We start from the raw sequence: 20,849 nt of genomic DNA, 5'->3' as shown, positions 1-20,849 counted from the left end.
ACTGAACCAGCATGGCTACCACAGCATCCTTCAGCGACATGCCATCCCATCCGGTTTGCATTTAGTTGGACCATCATTTATTTTTTTACAGGACAATGACCCCAAACACACCTCCAGGCTGTGTAAAGGCTATTTGACCAAGAAGGAGAGTGATGGAGTGCTGCGCCAGATGACCTGGCCTCCACAGTCACCGGACCTGAACCCAATCGAGATGGTTTGGGGTGAGCTGGACCGCAAAGTGAAGGCAAAAGGGCCAACAAGTGCTAAGCATCTCTGGGAACTCCTTCAAGACTGTTGGAAAACCATTTCAGGTGACTACCTCTTGAAGCTCATCAAGAGAATGCCAAGAGTGTGCAAAGCAGTAATCAGAGCAAAGGGTGGCTACTTTGAAGAAACTAGAATATAAGACTTTTTCAGTTATTTCACACTTTTTTGTTAAGTACATAATTCCATGTGTTCATTTATAGTTTTGATGCCTTCAGTGAGAATCTACAATGTAAATAGTCATTAAAATAAAGGAAACGCATTGAATCAGAAGGTGTGTCTAAACGTTTGGCCTGTACTGTACATTTTGCATTTCCTTTGAAAATCAAGGTCCCAGAGTCTGGAGGAAGAGAGGAGAGGCACAGAATCCAGGTTGCTTGAAGTCCAGTGTAAAGTTTCCACAGTCAGTGATGGTTTGGGGTGCCATGTCATCTGCTGGTGTTGGTCCATTGTGTTTTCTGAGGTCCAAGGTCAACGCAGCCGTCTACCAGGAAGTTTTAGAGCACTTCATGCTTCCGGCTGCTGACCAACTTTATGGAGATGCAGATTTAATTTTCCTACAGGACTAGGCACTGTGCCAAAGCTACCAGTACCTGGTTTAAGGACCATGGTATCCCTGTTCTTAATTGGCCAGCAAACTCGCCTGACCTTAACCCTATAGAAAATCTATGGGGTATTTTGAAGAGGAAGATGCGATACGCCAGACCCAACAATGCAGAAGAGCTGAAGGCCACTATCAAAGCAACCTGGGCTCTCATAACACCTGAGTGGCTTCTACCACACTGAATTACCGCATTGCTGCAGCAATTCAGGCAAAAGGAGCCCCAACTAAGTATTGAGTGCTGTACATGCTCATACTTTTCATGTTCATACTTTTCTGCTGGCCAACATTTCTAAAAAAAACTTTTTTGTATTGGTCTTAAGTAATATTCAAATTTTCTGATACTGAATTTGGGATTTTCATTAGTTGTCAGTTATAATCATCACAATTAAAATAAATAAACATTTGAAATATATCAGTCTGTGTGTAATGAATGAATATAATATACAGGTTTCACTTTTTGAATGGAATTACTGAAATAAATAAACTTTTGGATGATATTCAAATTTTATGACCAGCACCTGTATGTTCTAGGTTACAGTCCGGTAGTTGTTCCCTATTTTGAGAGAGCTAATGGTTCTACCATAATATTTGGCCCGCTTAAGCAAGTGTGGGAACAGCCTACTCTGGTGGTGTACACATGTCTCAGTCTGGGAAAACCCTACACAGGCAAGGTCATGCCAGGTGCATTGGCCTGTAAACTAAATCAACCCTTAGATTATAGTGTTTAATCACAAATGGAAATCAGAAATATGTTTAAATCTCAGTTTATTTGTATTTATGTGGATTTGGTATGAAACTAATACAGTATAATGGTAACAGATTAAAGGTTAGAAAATGAACGGCCTGTCATCCTGGAAACAGGCTACCTCTTACTCTGTTTCTATCTGTACATGGAAGGTTTTGGAAGAGTCTAAATGCCTGGTGAGGAGTATCTTGAAGTCGGTCCTGGAGGAGGTGAATGAGAAGGAGTGTCAGATGCTCAAACAGCTGTGGTGCTCCACCAAGGGACTGGAGGCTCTCTTCAGCTACCTGCAGAACAAGGTGTATGACAACTGACTTTGGACCACTCATCTGTGACCTCTTACCTACACACACCTGCAGAATTATCTACGGGCCAAAATATCTACTCTTCAGTTATTGATCTACATTGCTGAAGATATAGGTTTTTGGTCTTCAGTCTCCAACAGACACATCTGGTCCTTGGTCTTCTTCAAAAACCAGCCGTTCTACAAGGCCTTCACTCTGTTTGTCAACATCAGGACCTGCAGGTCACATTCATTTCATCCCTTAAGTTCCTAGCTTGTAACAGAGGATATGCTAGGCCTACTGTTTTTTAGCTGTGGGTCAAGCATCACTCTGTAGTACTCTAGCAGGCTGCAGTATGCTGTTTTCCTATCAGCCTGCTAGAAGTACAGTAAACTTCTTCCAGAAGAAGCCCTGACCTGGAGCAGGAAGTAATGGCGCTGAACGTGTCTGTTTAGAAAAGAGGCAATGCACCAAAATGTTGTCTGAGTGTGTGGAGGAAAAAGAGCTAATCTGATGGCTAATGTAATTGTTTAATTATTTATTTTAAATTGTATTTGGATTTGTTCCTAAATGCAAAAAAATATGAAAGTATACTGTGTATATATATGTTTCATTGATCTGCTGTTTATTTTTTGTATATTCCTTTAGTCACTTTTAGGCAGGCACGGCGATACACTGGGGCTAGGGGGGCCTATAGCCACGTCTCAAATCTGCATAGCCCCAGTTCAGCCCCCTCAAGCATTTTAGTATTTTAAAAATGAGAACTTCCATAAACTCTGATGTCATGAAAATCTACAATTGTCTTATTCCCCCATGTATTTGTCAAGCTCCCCCTTTTCCCTGGGAGAGAAAGAATCCTGGCACCGTGCCTGCTTTTAAGTGAAGTGTCCAACTTGGGCGCTGAGTAGGCAAAGTGAAAATCAATGGTTTGGTTGAGGACAGAGTGGAACACAGATCATCTCACTTTATATTCCATCCTCTCCTCATGATGAGTTGGACAATTCAGTAATCCTGGCCAAAGATGTAAAGAATAATTGAAGGGAAACCTGTCAGTTGAATTGGCGTTTAATATGAGTGGCATTGAGGAAGAATTATAGGTAAAGCCTGATTATACCTATTCAAGGGATAGGGAATTTACTGTGAATGGACTTTGTTGAACACTTTCTGGATTGATATACTGGTAGACCATTTTATGAGATTCTCTTGGAAGTGTTTATTTAGTGTTTGGTTTGTCTCGAAGGGTGTTTTTCACCTTTGGTTTATTGTAGAAGTATAGAAGAGCCCTCTTACCATGATCAACACTGCCATAGAGATGCTGTCTGACAGTATCTCCTCTTTAGAATGTGGATACTGTCAACAGTAGGCATGGGACAAACTGACCATTTCACGTAACACTTAAACAGGCATCTTTTTGCGTTTTTCCATTAAAACTAAGGAAAATATATGTCATGTGAAATGTTGTGTCCAGGCTTGATGTTGTCACAACGTCATCAAACCAGCAAAGTCATGCTGTAGCCTCAGTGTAGTAAGTTATTATAAGTTACTACATTATAAATACAGTAAAAGGACAGGCTACAGCCACAAACAGCTAGGCCTATAATGTTATGTTACAGGCCTACAAACAGTTAGCTAAAAATGTGAGCTAGCTAGCTAGCTTATAGCTTCTCTTGGTTTGTTGCAGTGACAACTTATAAAAGAAACAATATATGATTATTAGTGATAACTGTTTTATCTTTGTATATTTTTAAATGAATAAAATCGTTTTTTGGTTATATATTTCATAAAGTTAACAATGCCATGGTCGTTAAGATGTTTTAATGTTTAAACATTAGATATCTCCCTAGGAAAGGATGGAAACAGACAGAGAGGGTGAGAAAGGAAGCCATCAAAGCATGGTCAAAGCATTATCATTTCTATCAGCAGCAACATGTGTTGCACCATCATTATCATCAGTCAAGGTACATGTACAGTGGATATAAAAAGTCTACACACTCCTGTTAAAATTCCAGGTTTTTGTGATGTAAAGAATGAGACAAAGATAAATCATGTCAGAACTTTTTCCACCTTTAATGTGACCTATAACATGAAAAATTATATTAAGAAACAAACTGAAATCTTTGAGGGGGAACAATTAAAAACTCACAATAACCTGGTTGCATAAGTGTGCACACCCTTAAACTAATACTTTGTGAAGCACCTTTTGATTTTATTACAGAACTCAGTCTTTTGGTTAGGAGTTAGCATGGCACATACAGACATGGCAATATCTGCCCACTCTTCTTTGCAAAAGCGCTCCAAATCTTTCAGATTGTGAGGACATCTCCTGTGCACAGCCCTCTTCAGATCACCCCACAGATGTTCAATAAGATTCAGGTCTGGGCTCTGGCTGGGCCATTCCAAAATGTTCATCTTCTTCTGGTGAAGCCATGCTTTTGTGGATTTGGATGTGTGCTTTGGGTCGTTGTCGTGCCGAAATGTGAACTTCCTCTTCATTTTCGGCTTTCTAACGGACGTCTGAAGGTTTTGTGCAAAATTGCCTGATATTTGGAACTGTTCATAATTCCCTCCACCCTAACTAAGGCTCCGGTTCCAGCTGAAGAAAAACAGCCCCAAAGCATGATGCTGCCACCACCATGCTTCACTGTGGGTATGGTGTTCTTTGGATGATGTGCAGTGTTGTTTTTGCACCAAACATATCTTTTGCAATTATAGCCAAAAAATTCAACCTTGGTTTCATCAGACCATAACACATTTTCCCATGTGCTTTTGGGAGACTTGATGTTTGTTTTTGCAAACTTCAGCCGGGCTTGGGTGTTTTTCTTTGTAAGAAAAGGCTTCCGTCTTCCCACCCTACCCCATAGCCCATTCATATGAAGAATACAGGAGATTGTTGTCACATGTAGCACACAGCCAGTACTTGCCAGAAATTCCTACAGTTCCTTTAATGTTACTGTAGGCTTCTTGGAAGCCTCTCTGACCAGTTTTCTTCTTGTCTTTTCATCAATTTTGGAGGGACGTCCAGTTCTTGGTAATGTCTCTGTTGGGCCATATTTTCTCCACTTGATGATGACTGTCTTCACTGTGTTCCATGGTATATCTAATGCGATGCAACTAAGAAAATGTCAGGCCCAACAGAGGCCTACTAAAACAGCTGAATTTTGTGATTAATCAGTGTCACTTTAAATGATGGCAGGTGTGTAATGACTTGTATTTAACATGAGTTTGAATGTGATTGATTAATTTTGAACACAGCCACATCCCCAGTTATAAGAGGGGGTGCACACTTATGCAACCAGGTTATTGGTTGCATAAGTGTTTTATTTTATTTTAAATGTTTCCCCCTCGAAGATTTCATTTTTTTTTTCAATTGAATGTTTCACATTATAGGTCACATTAAAAGTGGGAAAAGTTCTGACATGATTTATCTTTGTCTCATTATTTTACATCACAAAAACCTGGCATATTTTGGGGGGTGTAAACTTTTTATATCCACTGTAAATATGAAATATATTACAGTGCAAACGTGTAGCAGAGTTGGTTCACTGTCTAAACTTTTATGGCTCTCAGAGCTAATGTTCTGCCTTTAGCTAAGTGGACTACTGCTGTCTTGCATTAAGACAGCCAATGTTTGATGCCTGATTTATAATAAAGGCGTGTATGTTATAGTATGAAGTGTGTAATTCAGATATTTGGACTGATGTTAATTTTGATATTACCATGCAATCGGAAGTTAGTGAAAAGTTGTGTATTTTTGTAAAGCATAGACATTTTGTTTTGTCCCAATGTTCACTGCACTTTTTGTCTATTGGCTACTATTGTTGTAAAGATGCAGCGTGTGTTTTCATTAGGCCAAATCTGTTTGCAACGAAGACTAGCTTTTCTGGTGAAAAAAGTTAAGAAGATTTTTCCGTTTGCTTAACCTGTCCAATAGAAACACTAGTTTTCTTTGAAAATGGAAAGTTTTGCAGTAGTATCAGCAAGGAGAACAGCCCAGTAGTATTGCAGCTGAAGCAGATGCTGACTTTACCTGCATGTGATGATGGCTTTATGAAATGGTAAATATATCTGTATATACGTTGTATGTATGGATATCTATTTTTGGTTTACCCAATAATCAAATGTAGTTCTGTGGAAAATGTTTTGTATAATTCAGGAAATTGTCGATTTTTGCAGTTTTACACATAATATATAAACCATGTAGCTGTGATATTGTGTAACTATATGCATGTACAATATTGTAGATACATGTGTTGCCTGTCAAAATACTTTATATTTCAGGGTATGTTTTGTATTGCTATATTAAGTGATGTTAGGAATCTTGCACAATTTATTTTTTTATTTATTTAAAGTTTGTGCTCAAATTCTCTTTGGAGCTGCAGTGCCACAAAGTTTCCCTCTCACCAAAGGCACATCTTTCCCTATCTACTGTCAACATTTTTCTTTTCACACCCCTATCATAGAAAAGAATGACACAAAAAATAACACAGGATATATTGGTTCACAATAAATGTAATTTGACAACTTCCAGATATTATCACTAAATGGCTTTTTTCCCTACCTACCTTCAGATTGTAGTGGTGAACACAAAGAAAAGTTATATGTAGAATTTCTTTGGGCTGTTAATAACCAGTAATATTGCTATTTATAGTGGAGAAAAAATCAAAGACATTTTGTATTACTGATATTTTAATTATAATTATTTTCCAAATTTTCTAAATATTTTTTTGTTGCCTGTTAATCAGTTAATTGTGTAAGATGACGTTTATATGAATATTAAAGGTTTGAGTTTTCCTTTATCTCATAAATTAACATTGTGTTGTAAAGGTACTTTTGAAGTATTTGAAGTAAAAGCATTTTTTTATTGTTGTTAAATTATTTAGTTTTGTTCTGCATCTCATCCAGGCATTTACATATAGGATGTTAACTTTTTACTCCCTTCCTTTAGTCTAAAATCACACCATGGGGTGCCTTAGAAGTTGTATCTCTTACTGACTGTAGGATGCAGTATCCATACGTAATTAGGGGTTAGCAGTTGAGCTGCTTTGAATAAACTACTACGTTCATGTTAACATGGTGTTTTTGGGGTGTCTTTAAAACAAACGTTTCCCTACCACATTATGATCATGTCCTTGAATTTGTTTGCTTTGTTTCTGTAGTATCCATGTTTAGATAAAAGGATACACATTCTGGCTCAGATTAATAATATACAGTCATTATAGGCCAAACTAAAAGAAAACAATCTTTAGATTACTGTCCATTTGAACACTCCACATGAAATACCAAAACATGAATTGTTAGCTCCCCTATATACTCTGACAAGCTTCTTCAGCATTTATTTTCACTATCACTATGCTGTCCAGAAATGACTCACTGAATTATCCTTCCAGGAAGGGGGGTTGCTCTAACCAGAACTAACCAGCTGAGTGTATGGATATCCAGATGCTTCCTTTCTTTGTTGTGACTCAAACACACAAAGACTAGAAGCAAAATTGTCTGACTGATGTGCAAAACCAGTAACAATTCAGTGCAGCAGAGAATAACTCTCAGGTGAGCAAAATCTGTTTGCTCTGAAAAGGCTTTAGTTACTGTGATAACAAATGCAGTGGGTTTGTAAGACTCTAAGCCAGTGTAGTATTCATTTCATCAAATAAAAAGTCAAACAGAGGTTCTTTTGCAGAATATGTAGGTATTGGCCCCTCAATGTTATGTCAAACAGATCAAAAAGGGGATGGACAAACCTGGATTTGTTCATTGTGAACTTTCTTGCAAACATTTTTGCTCATGTTTTCTTTGGCGGAATAAAGAACCCGATGTGCTTCCCATACCTTTTTACACATAATTGCTATACATTTTGAGATTATTTTTACACCTAATACTATTTCCAGCATTTTTACAAATTTCTCATATTGTGTTCTATAGAATGAAATTGCATTTGCAATTGCAATTGCAATTGTTAGCTAAATTACTCAACAAATATGTTATTGTAATTGCAACAAAGCATCACCACACAACATAAATAAACTCATTATCAGCTAGTCACAAGAAGCAAGCCTCAGCTAATGCAACATGTAACATGTTGGCAGTAATCTCCTTGCTGTCTTCCTCATCCGGTGCCACATTGGTCACCTGTTTACTGCTGGCCTTGGTGCCCATAAATACCTCTACGATGAGGTCCCAACTGGAGGCATGTGTGTAGGGGTGGGGCTGGCCCTGCTTGCTGCCCCCGAAGATTCCTGAAGCTACCAGCTTTCTCTCTTGGGGGCATGGTGCAATGCTAATTCATGAGGTGTCTAAACACAACATTTCTATCAGTTGCATATTTTAATCTAGACTGGGAAACACTGGAAGCTGATAGTTTGGACTGCACTTAACCCAGCTAATCACCACATGGCCAAAAGGAGCCTAGAAGATCCACATAAAATATACAGCTCCAGGATTAAATCAAGAGACCACTGCAAATTGATCGTTTCTGTTCCTCACTCAAAACAATCCTTTTCAACTTTTTTCTGGAGCTATATTGATAAATATTCCAGAGATTATATGGCAAGTGGTGTATTTCAACTATATATCAATGGTCATTGTTGATTGTGTATGCATTAGAAATGTCAGAATAGGCTCTGTGCACAAGCGTATGGATGAACTTCCGCTTTAGCCAGATGTCGGCAAATCATTTTCCAGTATACTTAAGGCAATCACCCACGTCGCCCAATATTTCAGTTTTTAGTAGATGTCTCCAAGACCTGCCTAAAATAAGCATTAGTGATGTCCATCGAATTGATGATGCCTGGTCCCCTGCTCCAACAAGCAAGCGGAACAAGGGATTCAAACTCTATGTATTGAGTTATCTGCACAACTAGGAGGGTAAGTAGTTTATTGTGGTTTGCCGGCCGGCTATCGGCTAAGCTAGTTAGCGACGCGTTCCTTTTTAGTATAGTATTAGGCAGGACAATAGAACGCATAAAAATTCACCCTAACCTCAAAAACGGCAAAAGAATGCTGGCTGAGCTGGAACGCTAGCACGTCCCCATAGCAAGTGAAATGAAACGAACCTTCGTTCAGCCTCTTCAACCTGAATAAAGCTTAAAAAGCCATAGCCCCAAAAAAGCACTAAAACAGGACTCCTCTTTTATTTTACTACTGTAACCTCATTTCACAACGAAACTGAAAAATAACAACTGGCATAGGAAGTAAACATCTGGTATTAATTGCGCTTAAACCTGCGTTACGTGGTTTCTAGTCTAGCGTTTGAAGTCATTGAATGGCGCAAGCCATATTTTATTAAAAAGAGGATATTCTCCAGATTAAAATGATGCCCCAATTGCACCTTGAAACTTAAATGAGTCACGTACATTATATTCCTTTTTTTCCGTACAACAGCATCACTCATCTTGTTGTGGTGTTTACTAATGCGGATGAGTATTAGTAAGTAAACCGGAAACTGCAATACCGACTTCAAGACAAAAGCGGAAGTTCGTCACTACGCTGGTGCACAGAGCCTATACTGACGGACAAACCATATTTTATCACTAAAATACATTTTAGTGAACAAAGCTTTTTTACAAGCTCTTTACTGATATTGATTGCATTTGGCCAATTCAGAGACCAAGCCAGCATATATAGAATATTTCACTTGTGTTTTTGCCTCCATAGCAGTTAAGCATATGAGGATCAGAGTCAAGAACAGTTCCAATCAATGTCTTAAATGTCTATGGACAGGTAAACTTAAGAAATTTAGAAACCCATGTATATATCCCATCAGAACAAAAGCAGCTGTAATGGATATCTTTCCAAATTCTGATAAACAGTAAAAACCCTGAAGAACACCCTAATACAGATCGTTTTTGGACCTATTACTGATCAAAATGCCAATGGCTTTAATTTCTACTTTCCTGTAGGAGGTGATCTACTTACCGACACCAAAGAGAGGAATACGATAGAGGAATATACATGGAAATAAATTATAATTATGCTTTCCATGCATGCATGGTTAGTCGTGGGACCTTATAGGTGTGTAGTTCTTTAAATCATGTGCAATCATGTTAATCAATTGAAACATGCACCTGAGCTCAATTTCAAGAGTCATAGCAAAGGGTCGGAATACTTATGTAAATGTGATTTCAGTTTTGTGCTTTGTCATTATGTGGAAAAAAAATCTATTAAATACATTTTAGGATACAGCTGTAACGTAAGAACATTTGGAAAAATGTAAAGTGAATGAAAACATTAAGAATGATTGGAAAGAGTGGATGTGTCTGCCACCAGGACAATAGGACTAGTTAGCCTCAAAAACAGGATGGCTTAAAACTTACCTAAAATAACCTGCAGTAATGGAAAAAGGTATTGTGGACAAAGAATAACACAAACCAGAATGATGGCACGAAGAAAGAGTGGTAAGAAAAAAGGAACTGGCATACCTCTTCATCTGTGAAAGATGGTAGAGGGGGTGTTATGTTTTGAGCATGTATGGAGGAACTGGCTCACTTGATGATGTAACTGCTGACAGTACATTCCTTCAAGAATTATAGAACCCGTTGGTAAAGATGAGCAAAAAACACGAAAAAATTGCTTTGCTATACATCGGCTTGATCTTACATTCCAAATATGAAAGAAATAAACCTTTAACTTGATTTTAAATTAAGAAATACATATTTTTTGTTCGGAGGACATGGTATGTTAAACAAGTAAAGCCTCTGACTACCTGTATGAAAAGAACATCAAGGTATTTCTGTTTTGTTACACTTTATTACAAAACTACAGTGTTTTTTCATCATTGCCATATCCCAGTCATTACTGAATCATTTAATTCGTGGGTCCGGAGATTACCACAGGACCTCCTTCTCCGTCATTTATCATTGTCCATGACTAATCACTCCACCCAAAACTATTCAACACAGACTGAATCAAACACATTAGAGTCCTCTTGTTGTAAGATATCCAGGCAATGAGATAAGGTTCTCTTGATAGGTTGCTTGACCTCTTGTTCCCTTGTACCCAGTCTCTGTGCCCATTCCTGGGGCATTGGCTCCAAGGCTCAGCCAGTTGTGCAACTCAGAATTCCTCTTTAAGGCCATCTTTTACTCTCTGTCTCATCTCTTTAGCATGCTGTTTGCTCTTCTCCCTCTTTGCAATTCGCTGTTGATCAGAAAGCGAAACACATTCATTGACTACGTAAGTGCTACGTCAATAAAATATGACAAAATGTAGTCACCTACTGAGGCAACTCATTAGATACATTTTCTGCCAGTCCTCACCTCGTCCTTCAAACAGGCCCTCATGGCACGGTCCATATCATTACAGTGGCCAAAGAACTTCAAGACATTGTGCTGAGGGTGAGACAATAATGGCATGTTTTGTCAGGTAAGAGTGCAGCTAAATTGTCTGATTTCACACAGCTACAACAGTGCACAAAAAAGGTTATTTTAGAATAATTTGCTTTCAATTTGTACATGTTGGGTTACCCATAACTAAAAGATATATAGCTTTTTTTACAGTTTATCTTTGTAATCAAGGAATCAAAGTCTGGAGAGAAACAGAAAATATTTTCAATTTTATCATAGATTGTTGCAGTTATTTCACAGAAGATGTGGTAAATGTTGGTCTATCTTTGTAATTTCAACAGCATCCTTCCATTATTCTGGAATACAGAAAATAACATGTTTTGCGGCTGTCAATTCTGTTAATATTCATCTTTGTTGTGACTGTATGGAAGATGGCTTTGAGTTTTTCTTTTTCAGCCTGTTGTTTATGTTAAGTGCCTGCCTTTAGGAATTGTTATGCAACCATACTAGTGAATACTATGTTGTTTGGTATGATCTGTAATGGACGTCTGCATGTGAAAGGTGTGCTCTGTCCGTTTCCTGGTCTTGTAATTGTAATACAGTAGAGCTGTATTTTGGTATGTCTTCTTTCAACCACAAAACTGAAGAAATTTGTTAGAACTTTCAAAGACTATTTTTGTAAAAGCAGGCATTTTTCTAATAAAAAAAATAATTAAGAAGCCATGAAGCAGAATGACAAAAATCTATTTTGTGTTATTTTAAGAATGTTGATCCCAATATTACAAACAAACTGTAAAAAACCCGAAATACCAGCTCAAGAGGATTTCATGTGAGAATTGGGGTTATTGCCATGAAATTGAAGGAAAATACTTTATTTTAAGCAAAATGACCCTGTGTTTACAGATTATTCATGTCATGTTTTCTTACAATATTTTTCTGTTGTTAGACAGTGTTTTTACTGTATCTTTCACTGTAAGGGTACAGCAATACAGCACATATTTTGTATGTAGACATTTTACATAATAATACTATTAAAAAAATGCAGTAACACCACTTAACCAGTGGGAAATCCATGTCATCTTTACAGTCAAGCATGCTAGCTAAATGCTGAGGTAATGAAAACCGGAGGCTTGTTTACAGTAAAGCATGCATGCAAGCATTTTCTATGTTATAGATGACAGTGTCAAAGATATGTTGATCAATATGTATCAGGTCAGACTCACTTGGTGCTTGGTGTAAGAATCTCTGCAATGTGTCACCTTTTCTATTTCTCTTTACTCTATTTACAGATCCAAACACAGTGCAATTTTGGATGAAGTACAACACTCTACTATTATAGTATATGCCATCAGTGGAAAAATAAGGACGTAAACAACCTGGTTGTACTAATGGAATTGGAGTTCATAGTTTTTAAAAATAAAAACAGTTTGAATTAAATAATTTTTATACTGATGATTAAAACAGCTTCTTAAAACACCTGTTGCTATACACACTTCATAAAACCATCTCCATCTCAAGTGGGGTTAAATAAAGTATTGTGAAAGATGAGGATCTAGGGGTGATTTTGCTTGATCAGCTTCCCTGATAATTTTTCCTGCATACAAAGGTGTAAACATTTACCATATTACATTTATTTCAACCACAATCAAGTTATTAACCTTGTGAACATAAAGATTTGGTGCCCCTTCCTGTGCTGTAAAAAAAAAAAAAAAAAAAAAAAAAAAAAAAAAAATATAATATATATATATATATATATATATATATATATATATATATATAGATATTTTCTGTTTTCTTAGGTGTCACATTGTGGCTAAGATGTGGCTAAAATGTGATTATTGTTTGAAGTGTGATTTCATGATTGTTTTCTAACAATCTATTGTTTAAAGGCCCCCAAAACGATTCTGTTGATCATTACATTTGCATATGCAGTAGATGATGTGTATGTTCAGCTCACGGCCCAACTGTTAGAGAATATTTTGTCCCAGCAAGCCCAAATATTTGGGCAACCCTGTTCTAACTGCTCAGGTACTCTGACCGTTTTGTTATCTTACCTCTGAGTGGCATTGCTTCAGTAGGTTTATAAGTGTGTTGCACTCCTCCGTGTGCAGGTGAGGTGACAGATCAGGATGCATTCTGAGTTAAGGTCTTACAACTCCTGGAAAGACACAAGCATGAATAAAAAGAATCAACCCAGTTTGCTTAGAATGACTGTCATGTGGCTTTCTATAATGAGTGTCTATTTTAAAGGATACTCCATCCACCCAGTCCCTCTCCATCTTGCAAAGACATTTTGAGGATACAATTCACAGATCTGTTAACACTTACCTGCAAAAAGAGAGAAACAGGTATTAAACACAAATGGGCACATTAAAAATGACTACAAGCACAGGTAAAGACAGGGATAGTACTGCCTGTGTAGAAAGAACTGACTGACAGCATCAGACAGGATAAGGACTGGCTATACAGGTAATAGCCCACCCTCTCATCCTGAGGACCCCAGAAGATAGTTTTCGATTCATAATGGTGATGAGGAGATAATGAATGAAGGTACTTTCCTTTCAAAAATAAAACATGAGATCAAAGACAATTCATTTCCTGTCAATAATCTGGTCCTGTTCCCTAAATCATAACTGACATCAAGAATCTTGACCTATTTTCCAATTATCATAAGATAAGAAATACATTTTTTTTCTCTTGGATATAGTGGGGAGAACAAGTATTTGATACACTGACGATTTTGCAGGTTTTCCTGCTTACAAAGCATGTAGAGGTCTGTCATTTTTATCATAGGTACACTTCAACTGTGAGTGACGGAATCTAAAACAAAAATCCAGAAAATCACATTGTATGATTTTTAAATAATTAATTGGCATTTTATTGCATGACATAAGTATTTGATCACCTACCAACCAGTAAGAATTCCAGCTCTTACAGACCTGTTAGTTATTTTTTTTTTAAGAAGCCCTCCTGTTCTCCACTCATTTCCTGTATTAACTGCACCTGTTTGAACTCGTTACCTGTATAAAAGACATCTGTCCACACACTCAATCAAACAGACTCCAACCTCTCCACAATGGCCAAGACCAGAGAGCTGTGTAAGGACATCAGGGATAAAATTGTAGACCTGCACAAGGCTGGGATGGGCTACAGGACAATAGGCAAGCAGCTTGGTGAGAAGGCAACAACTATTGGCGCAATTATTGGAAAATGGAAGAAGTTCAAGATGACGGTCAATTTCCCTCGGTCTGGGGCTCCATGCAAGATCTCACCACTTGGGGCATCAAGGATCATGAGGAGGGATCAGCCCAGAACTACACGGCAGGTACCTGGTCAATGACCTGAAGAGAGCTGGGACCACAGTCTCAAAGAAAACCTGGGGAAGGTCTGTATGGAGGAGTGGGCCAAAATCCCTGCTGCAGTGTGTGCAAACCTGGTCAAGAACTACAGCAAACGTATGATCTTTAATTGCAAACAAAGGTTTCTGTACCAAATATTAAGTTCTGCTCTTCTGATGTATCAAATACTTGTCATGAAATTAAATGCAAATTAATTACTTAATCATACAATGTGATTTTCTGGATTTGTTTTAGATTCCGTCACTCACAGTTGAAGTGTACCTATGACAAAAATTACAGACCTCTACATGCTTTGTAAGTGGGAAAACCTGCAAAATCGGCAGTGTATCAAATACTTGTTCTCCCCACTGTATATTCTTATATTATGGATTATGTAACAATTCCAATACGTGTTGTAATGTGTTCACATTTTACGGTTTAAAAAAATATTGTTAAAAACAAGCTTTTCAGATACTGTACCAACTACTCTACAAGCAGAAACTCTGGGCTTTGGGCAAAACACTCCGCACTACTGTAGGATTGCATAGACTGGGCGAGACTGGGCGGGGAAACTGTTGAAACACATTGACTATCAGGTTAAACTTTAGCTGGCAGTTAGGGGACATAAGAAAACAAAAACTTAAGAGAACCACGACTGTTTTGGGATATTAAAGTCCAAGCTGAACTGTCTTCTTGACATAATGCAAGGCAATAACTAATGCAAATTATTAGAGTTTTGAGAAATATACAGTATTTTGCAACATAAGAGTTTTTGTTGTACTGCAGTCATAATGCATTTTTATTTCAGTACAATATAGTATATTATTCAGGTTAAATTCAAAATTCTAATGATATATTGTGAGCTAAAGTCCTGCTTGCTATTGGCAATATTATTTATTCTCACCCTGCATGTTAACATAGCGGACCAAGATATGAACTTCAATAATGGCCAATAACAAGAATTTTTGCATGCTTGCTATGGTTCTCTACAAAACATAATCCATTTCTGCCTGACTAATGATACATTGCTATAGGCTCTACCCCATATTTGACAACAACGGTAAGATAGATGTCAACTTAATTTGCAGAATAATATACAAGGAAATTATTTGCATTGGCAAGAGATTTCAATGAGCAGAACATTTTAATTGGTGAGGAAATCCAATCTACATATATTGGTACATGTTTTGATCCCCCCTAGAAAATCCCAGGAACTGAAAAATGAGGGAAATGCTTGGAGCAACATTTATGAAAAAAACTAGGCAAGTTAGTGAGCAAGGCAAGATACTTTTCGGCAATATTTTTTCTATCAAATAAATGATTATTTCTTTTAAACAGAAAACAGATTTCTAAGAAAATGTAGACCATATTCTACAGGTATAACATCCCTTTTTACTGCTGTAAATATGTTGGTAACCAGTTTAAAAGAGTAATAAATCACAATGTGATGCATTGTGCCTAAGAACAGCTCTAAGGCCTGGTATATTGTCCATATTCCACACTTAACAGTGGATAAGACTGCAGGCAGAACAGTTAGGGTCAATTTGTCAAATAAATGTTGTTAATAATCCCAGGTAATGTTAAGTAAACCTACATTAGTACACATTATGTTCCCAGAATTAAGCATTATGTCCTTATGACAGGACACAGGAGCTTCTTCTAAACATATGAACTAAGGCTGTTCACCAGTTTTGGTTTAAATAGGGAATAGCGCTTATTGTTAGGAAAGCTTGCATGAACGGCACAGACACATAAAACACTGTCCTATTGGCAGTTCTACAGTTGGATATTAGTGGGCTTTGTTTAGTGGGCTATTTCTAGGCTTATTGCATTTACCAATAAAAGTACATAATTTATTCAATCCAATGTTTTGAGTTTAAATTTGATGTTTTATTTGTCATACAAAAGGGACATTATGGAAAGTTATGGACTCAATGAAATCTGAAGTCAATTTGAAATCAAACAATTACTCTGGGGTTAAAAAAAAAAAAAAAACAGCTAACGATGTTTGTAGCACAGCCCTGGATGAGTATAACCAAAGAAGACGGAGTCTGTTGTGGTCAATGGGTAGCAGACAGGCAGTTATTGCATGCAAAAGGATGTGCATAAAACGGGAGTGCTTAATATGGCCATTATATTATTCTGTCCCAAAACATTTGGGTGCCCTAAAGTAGGGTGACTTTGTATCCAATGTGTTATCCATTCTAAACAGTGAAACCTATATTTACACAAATACCCTTAAATAAAAGCTGTCAAACTATACTTTAACCTCATACTGCAGTCAGTATTGGATTTAATATCCAATCTTTTAGTACAGAGACGAAATAAGAACAAATACTTCACTTCCAATAATTACTGAGGGTACTGTATGTAGAACCCTCTCTGACCTAGAAGCAAGGCTTGAAAAATGTCTGGACATTTTGTAAGCAAGTTATTCTAGAAACAGCTGCTGGTTTTCAGCGAAGGAACAGTGCAGACAGATGAAAGGAAAGACCATCTTAAATTATTCAATATAGGCGCATTAAGCTATTGGCTATAAAGAGGTCTTCACGCTGTTGCACATCAGAGTTTTTCAAAGGATGTGTAATTGGCTCATATTGGTCTATGACATAACTCAGTTTCTACCTTAGTGATGTAGCTTTTAGGTCATAAGCAAAACCAAAGCCAATTATCTGAATCCACTACCCACCATCAAATCAAACATGGATGCTGCCCAATTATGAGTCTGTAAAGCTAGCTGGTAAGATACACATGTGAAACAAACAAGTGTACACTACAAGCAAAACTACACAGAATCCATGTTTGATTCTGATCTGGATTGAGGTAGTAGCATCAAACAACTGGATTTAAAGGAACAGTCCTTGCTAGAAAACATGCATTTTCTATGCAAAGAATGCACATGCTTTTCCTATGCAATATCCTACGATATAACATTATTATTTTCAATTGTTATATAGTAGGCCTCCTTTTACTTTACAACAGTTAATGTAGGGTTAGAGTTTTCTCTATCAATTAATTTGCATTACATGCAAAATTGGATTTTGTAACCCAATACAACTAAGACTTAAGACTAAGACTAAGCTAAGACTTAAACTGAAACTGTGGTAGTCCCACTTTGACTCATCTGTCTGTTGAACATTGTTACCTATCTCTAGAGGATCATCCAGGTGCTTTTTTAGCAAACTTGACACAAACATTCATGTTCTTCTTAGTGAGCTGTGGATTCCACCTTGCTATTGTGTAACCAATCCCACTTTGGTTCAGCCATATGGTGGAGTCATAAACAAAGAGAGCCCTCCAGATCCCTGAATGTTCTATGATTATTTGTGACTGTTTAGATTGTTTTACTCCATGCTTTTTGAGGCATACTTGTGCCAGTTGCCCACTCCCAGGAAGATTCACAACTATCACAATCTTAATGGAGTCACTATTATCACCACTAATATAATCAACAAGTTGCCAACTCTAAATCTTTTTCACAGGCAATTTTTATTTTTTAGTCTTAGGACTGACTGAAATCTTGAGAGATGTACATATTACTGAGCTATTACATTTGTGGGAAGTTATTATAATTTTGAAAGCTTAAGAATTTCGCCATCCCTCAAACGTAAAAAATCCCTGCAAACGTAACAGTTAAGACATTTGTAGTAGGCAACTGCCATTGCGTTTGTGGGAAACGTATTACGTTAGTAGGATTACTACACTAAAAGCTCCAGATTTGTATTACGTTTGTGATTTATTGCGTTTCTAAAACTGCACAAACTAAATGGTTAGGTTTAAGCTTCTAATAAAACAAGAACCAATGATGCAGTTTAATCACTGTACATTGCTGCAGACAGTTATGACTATTTCCTTTAATGAATTATGGAATCATAATCATGGAATTAATGCTTCTTGTTGCCATCAAGGTATGTACGGTAATTGTGGATGGAAAACGAAAGAATATCTTTGCTATGATTTCTGGTATTTGTTGCTATTCATTAATGCATTAAAACCACACTGACGGTGCTATAACAGTATCAGAGTGGTCGTGGTATGGCAGAACAGTTAAATAGATTTATTCAACCCTCTCCTTATTGACCCCTAGCAGATCCATGTCTTTGATGTATTCCATAGCTTACCTGACTTCTCAGCTCATCAAACCCCAGTGAATCAGGTGTACAAGTTCAGAGCTGCTACCAAATTGTTGAAAGGGTTGATTTTCTCTGGATAAAAAGACAGTTGAATATGGTTCTTACCAGTTCAAATTGGTACCATTCAGCAATTATCTAAACAGGCGATCTTCCAGGAATACAAAATCACTGAGTAGAAGTTAAACAAATTCAGCTAGCTTTTGGCTGCCAAAGCCAAAAGTTCACGGGTAATTATAGTACACCGAAGGGCAAACGCGCTGTTATTTCAACCCCTTGCTTAAAAACAGCACACTGACTGTCAAATTTCTAGCAAACTCATGCAAAACGTTAGTAAAAAAACGACATAATCCTTAATAACTAAAAAAATTTATAGCTGTGTATATACATGTATAGAAAGAGTGCTACTCCTTAATCAGCGTCTGGTGTTGAGATCGTCAGATCAGCGTCTTGTTAGCAACATTAAAAAGAAAAACTTCCGGGTAACAAAAAAGCAGGAACATTTCAAAATAAAGGAGGCTAACGAATTACATCAAAACCGATATAAATGTAATTTATTGTTTAAGAAAATGTACCTCTCAAAACGTTGATGACAATTCATATTTTATCATTTTTAAGAATAATATCAATAAAAGGTGGGTATTAAAACACGTTCCGAGGTCAAAAGTCAGACAATGCGAATGACTGAATATTAAATATATATTTCATAGATCAAAACTATTGAATGTTCCACAGAGGAAGCAGGAGAATGTGTAGAGTAAGTCAAACCTGTATCATGGGGAATGGTGTGCTACATCTAGCAACACAATATTTTCCACACCCTCTTTAGCCCCAATACAAAACACTATATACATGTTTATATTTCCCAATACAGAAAAAAAACTATTCTATACACCGCAGTGAATAAATTGTATAAAATGTTCAGGAGACTGTATAGAATGATTATATGCTAAAAGATCAAGGGGCACTATGTATTTGCAATTGTTGCTGCCATTTTACTCCACCCATACCATTGGCCACAATACAGTTGACTGTTGGCTATTTGAAATACATGTTGCCCTTCACAGAACAAAATATTCTATTCACCGCAGTGAATGTTTGTAGGAAATGCTCAGGGGAGTGTATATAGTGATTATATGCTGGAAATCAAGGGGCACTGTGTGTTTGCACTGTGTATACCGCCTCCTTTTATTTTAAAGGCAAAATCCGACAACCGGAAGTCTTAATGTTGCTCCCAAAACGCCAGCATGACGCTAATTATTTCTTATAGTATTGACAGACACCTGATTTCTCGATTTATCGGAAACAAATGCATTACTTCCGGGTCACGATGTTTAAAAAACAGTCATACAAGAGAATGTGTCAAATGTTTCTAGTATGAATAATGATTGTCTAAATATTACTGTGTCTTTTATCGGTAGTGGTGCGAAGATTGAAACGTGAGGTTCAAAGGTTTTCGACATCTGGTACCAGATGAAATACTGTTAGCGTTTAGAAAAGGTCTTCAGTTGAAACAGCATTATTTAAATTTTATTTGGTGTATACTATGACACTAGTGACTTCATCATCCAAAAACTTTTTTAAAAATGACTGGAAATGCAAGAGATATGAGGGATTGGAACCCACAGATCACCATTGTCAAAACGCATGTATAACCATTTCGCCAGGTACCACCATGACGGCAAAAGACATCTGTATAAACATTAAACGTGATATTTCTTTCTAACCAGCAGATGTCACTACGGTGAACAGTGTTAAAAGTTTCAAGCAATAAACCGTTTTTGATGTCACATAATTAAGAACAGTTTACAAATATTGCAACAATTTTTCCATGCAACCAGGGTCCAGTCTAGTTCAAAAATCTGCAGAATACAAACTGTGAGCTTACACAAAAAGCAATGTCATCGCCATAGGAATTGTTCCTGGACTTTCATTGTGGTCGAAGTGGCTTTAAATAAAGCAAGGGGACACTCATATTTAAACATTTCGCACTGTACTCCATCCAAATCTTTCCAGACTCTGCAATTGAAATAGTACTATAGGCCTACATATTTCAATTATATTTACAGAGTGGAATATTGGGAGTGTCATTATTGCCAGAGAGAGAGTCTGTTCAGCAAGTGCTATTTGAAAGTAAACAACATTAATGGGGAGGGGAATGATTTCAAAAGAAGATTATTAAGGGAGACGGGTATGGAGGTTGTCATTG

General features: G+C 37.1%; 2 protein-coding genes across 5 annotated transcripts in view; one reads left to right on the top strand and one right to left on the bottom strand.

Annotated features, from left to right (window-relative positions):
* Positions 1–3,922, top strand: part of LOC105027289 (chromodomain Y like 2) — a 34,309-nt gene extending 30,387 nt beyond the window's left edge. Inside the window, exon 7 of the mRNA XM_010899324.3 lies at positions 1,766–3,922. Within this exon, the coding sequence (XP_010897626.1) occupies positions 1,766–1,924 (159 nt within the window). The 3' untranslated portion in view covers positions 1,925–3,922. The remainder of the gene's footprint in view (positions 1–1,765) is intronic.
* A 6,694-nt stretch (positions 3,923–10,616) lies between these two features.
* On the bottom strand, positions 10,617–19,101 carry cmc2 (C-x(9)-C motif containing 2). 4 transcript variants are annotated; one of them, XM_010899320.5, is made up of 6 exons: positions 19,029–19,101; positions 18,632–18,715; positions 13,428–13,500; positions 13,227–13,297; positions 11,146–11,217; positions 10,617–11,026 (listed from the first exon to the last, which is right to left on the bottom strand). In XM_010899320.5, the coding sequence occupies exons 3-6, from the start codon at positions 13,462–13,464 to the stop codon at positions 10,943–10,945; spliced, it is 264 nt and encodes an 87-aa protein (XP_010897622.1). In that variant the 5' UTR covers positions 13,465–13,500; positions 18,632–18,715; positions 19,029–19,101; the 3' UTR covers positions 10,617–10,942. The 4 variants fall into 4 exon arrangements, with proteins under 4 accessions (XP_010897622.1, XP_010897621.1, XP_010897624.1 ...); XM_010899319.3 differs by lacking the exon at positions 18,632–18,715 and having other exon boundaries at positions 18,749–19,095; XM_010899322.4 differs by lacking the exon at positions 13,428–13,500 and having other exon boundaries at positions 13,227–13,330; positions 19,029–19,092.
* Between the last annotated feature and the right edge of the window lie 1,748 nt (positions 19,102–20,849).

This window comes from Esox lucius, chromosome 2 (genome assembly GCF_011004845.1).
Source record: "Esox lucius isolate fEsoLuc1 chromosome 2, fEsoLuc1.pri, whole genome shotgun sequence".
NCBI lineage: Eukaryota > Metazoa > Chordata > Actinopteri > Esociformes > Esocidae > Esox > Esox lucius.
The sequence above is the reverse complement of the archived record's forward strand: the minus strand, read 5'-3'. Positions and strand labels throughout refer to the sequence as shown.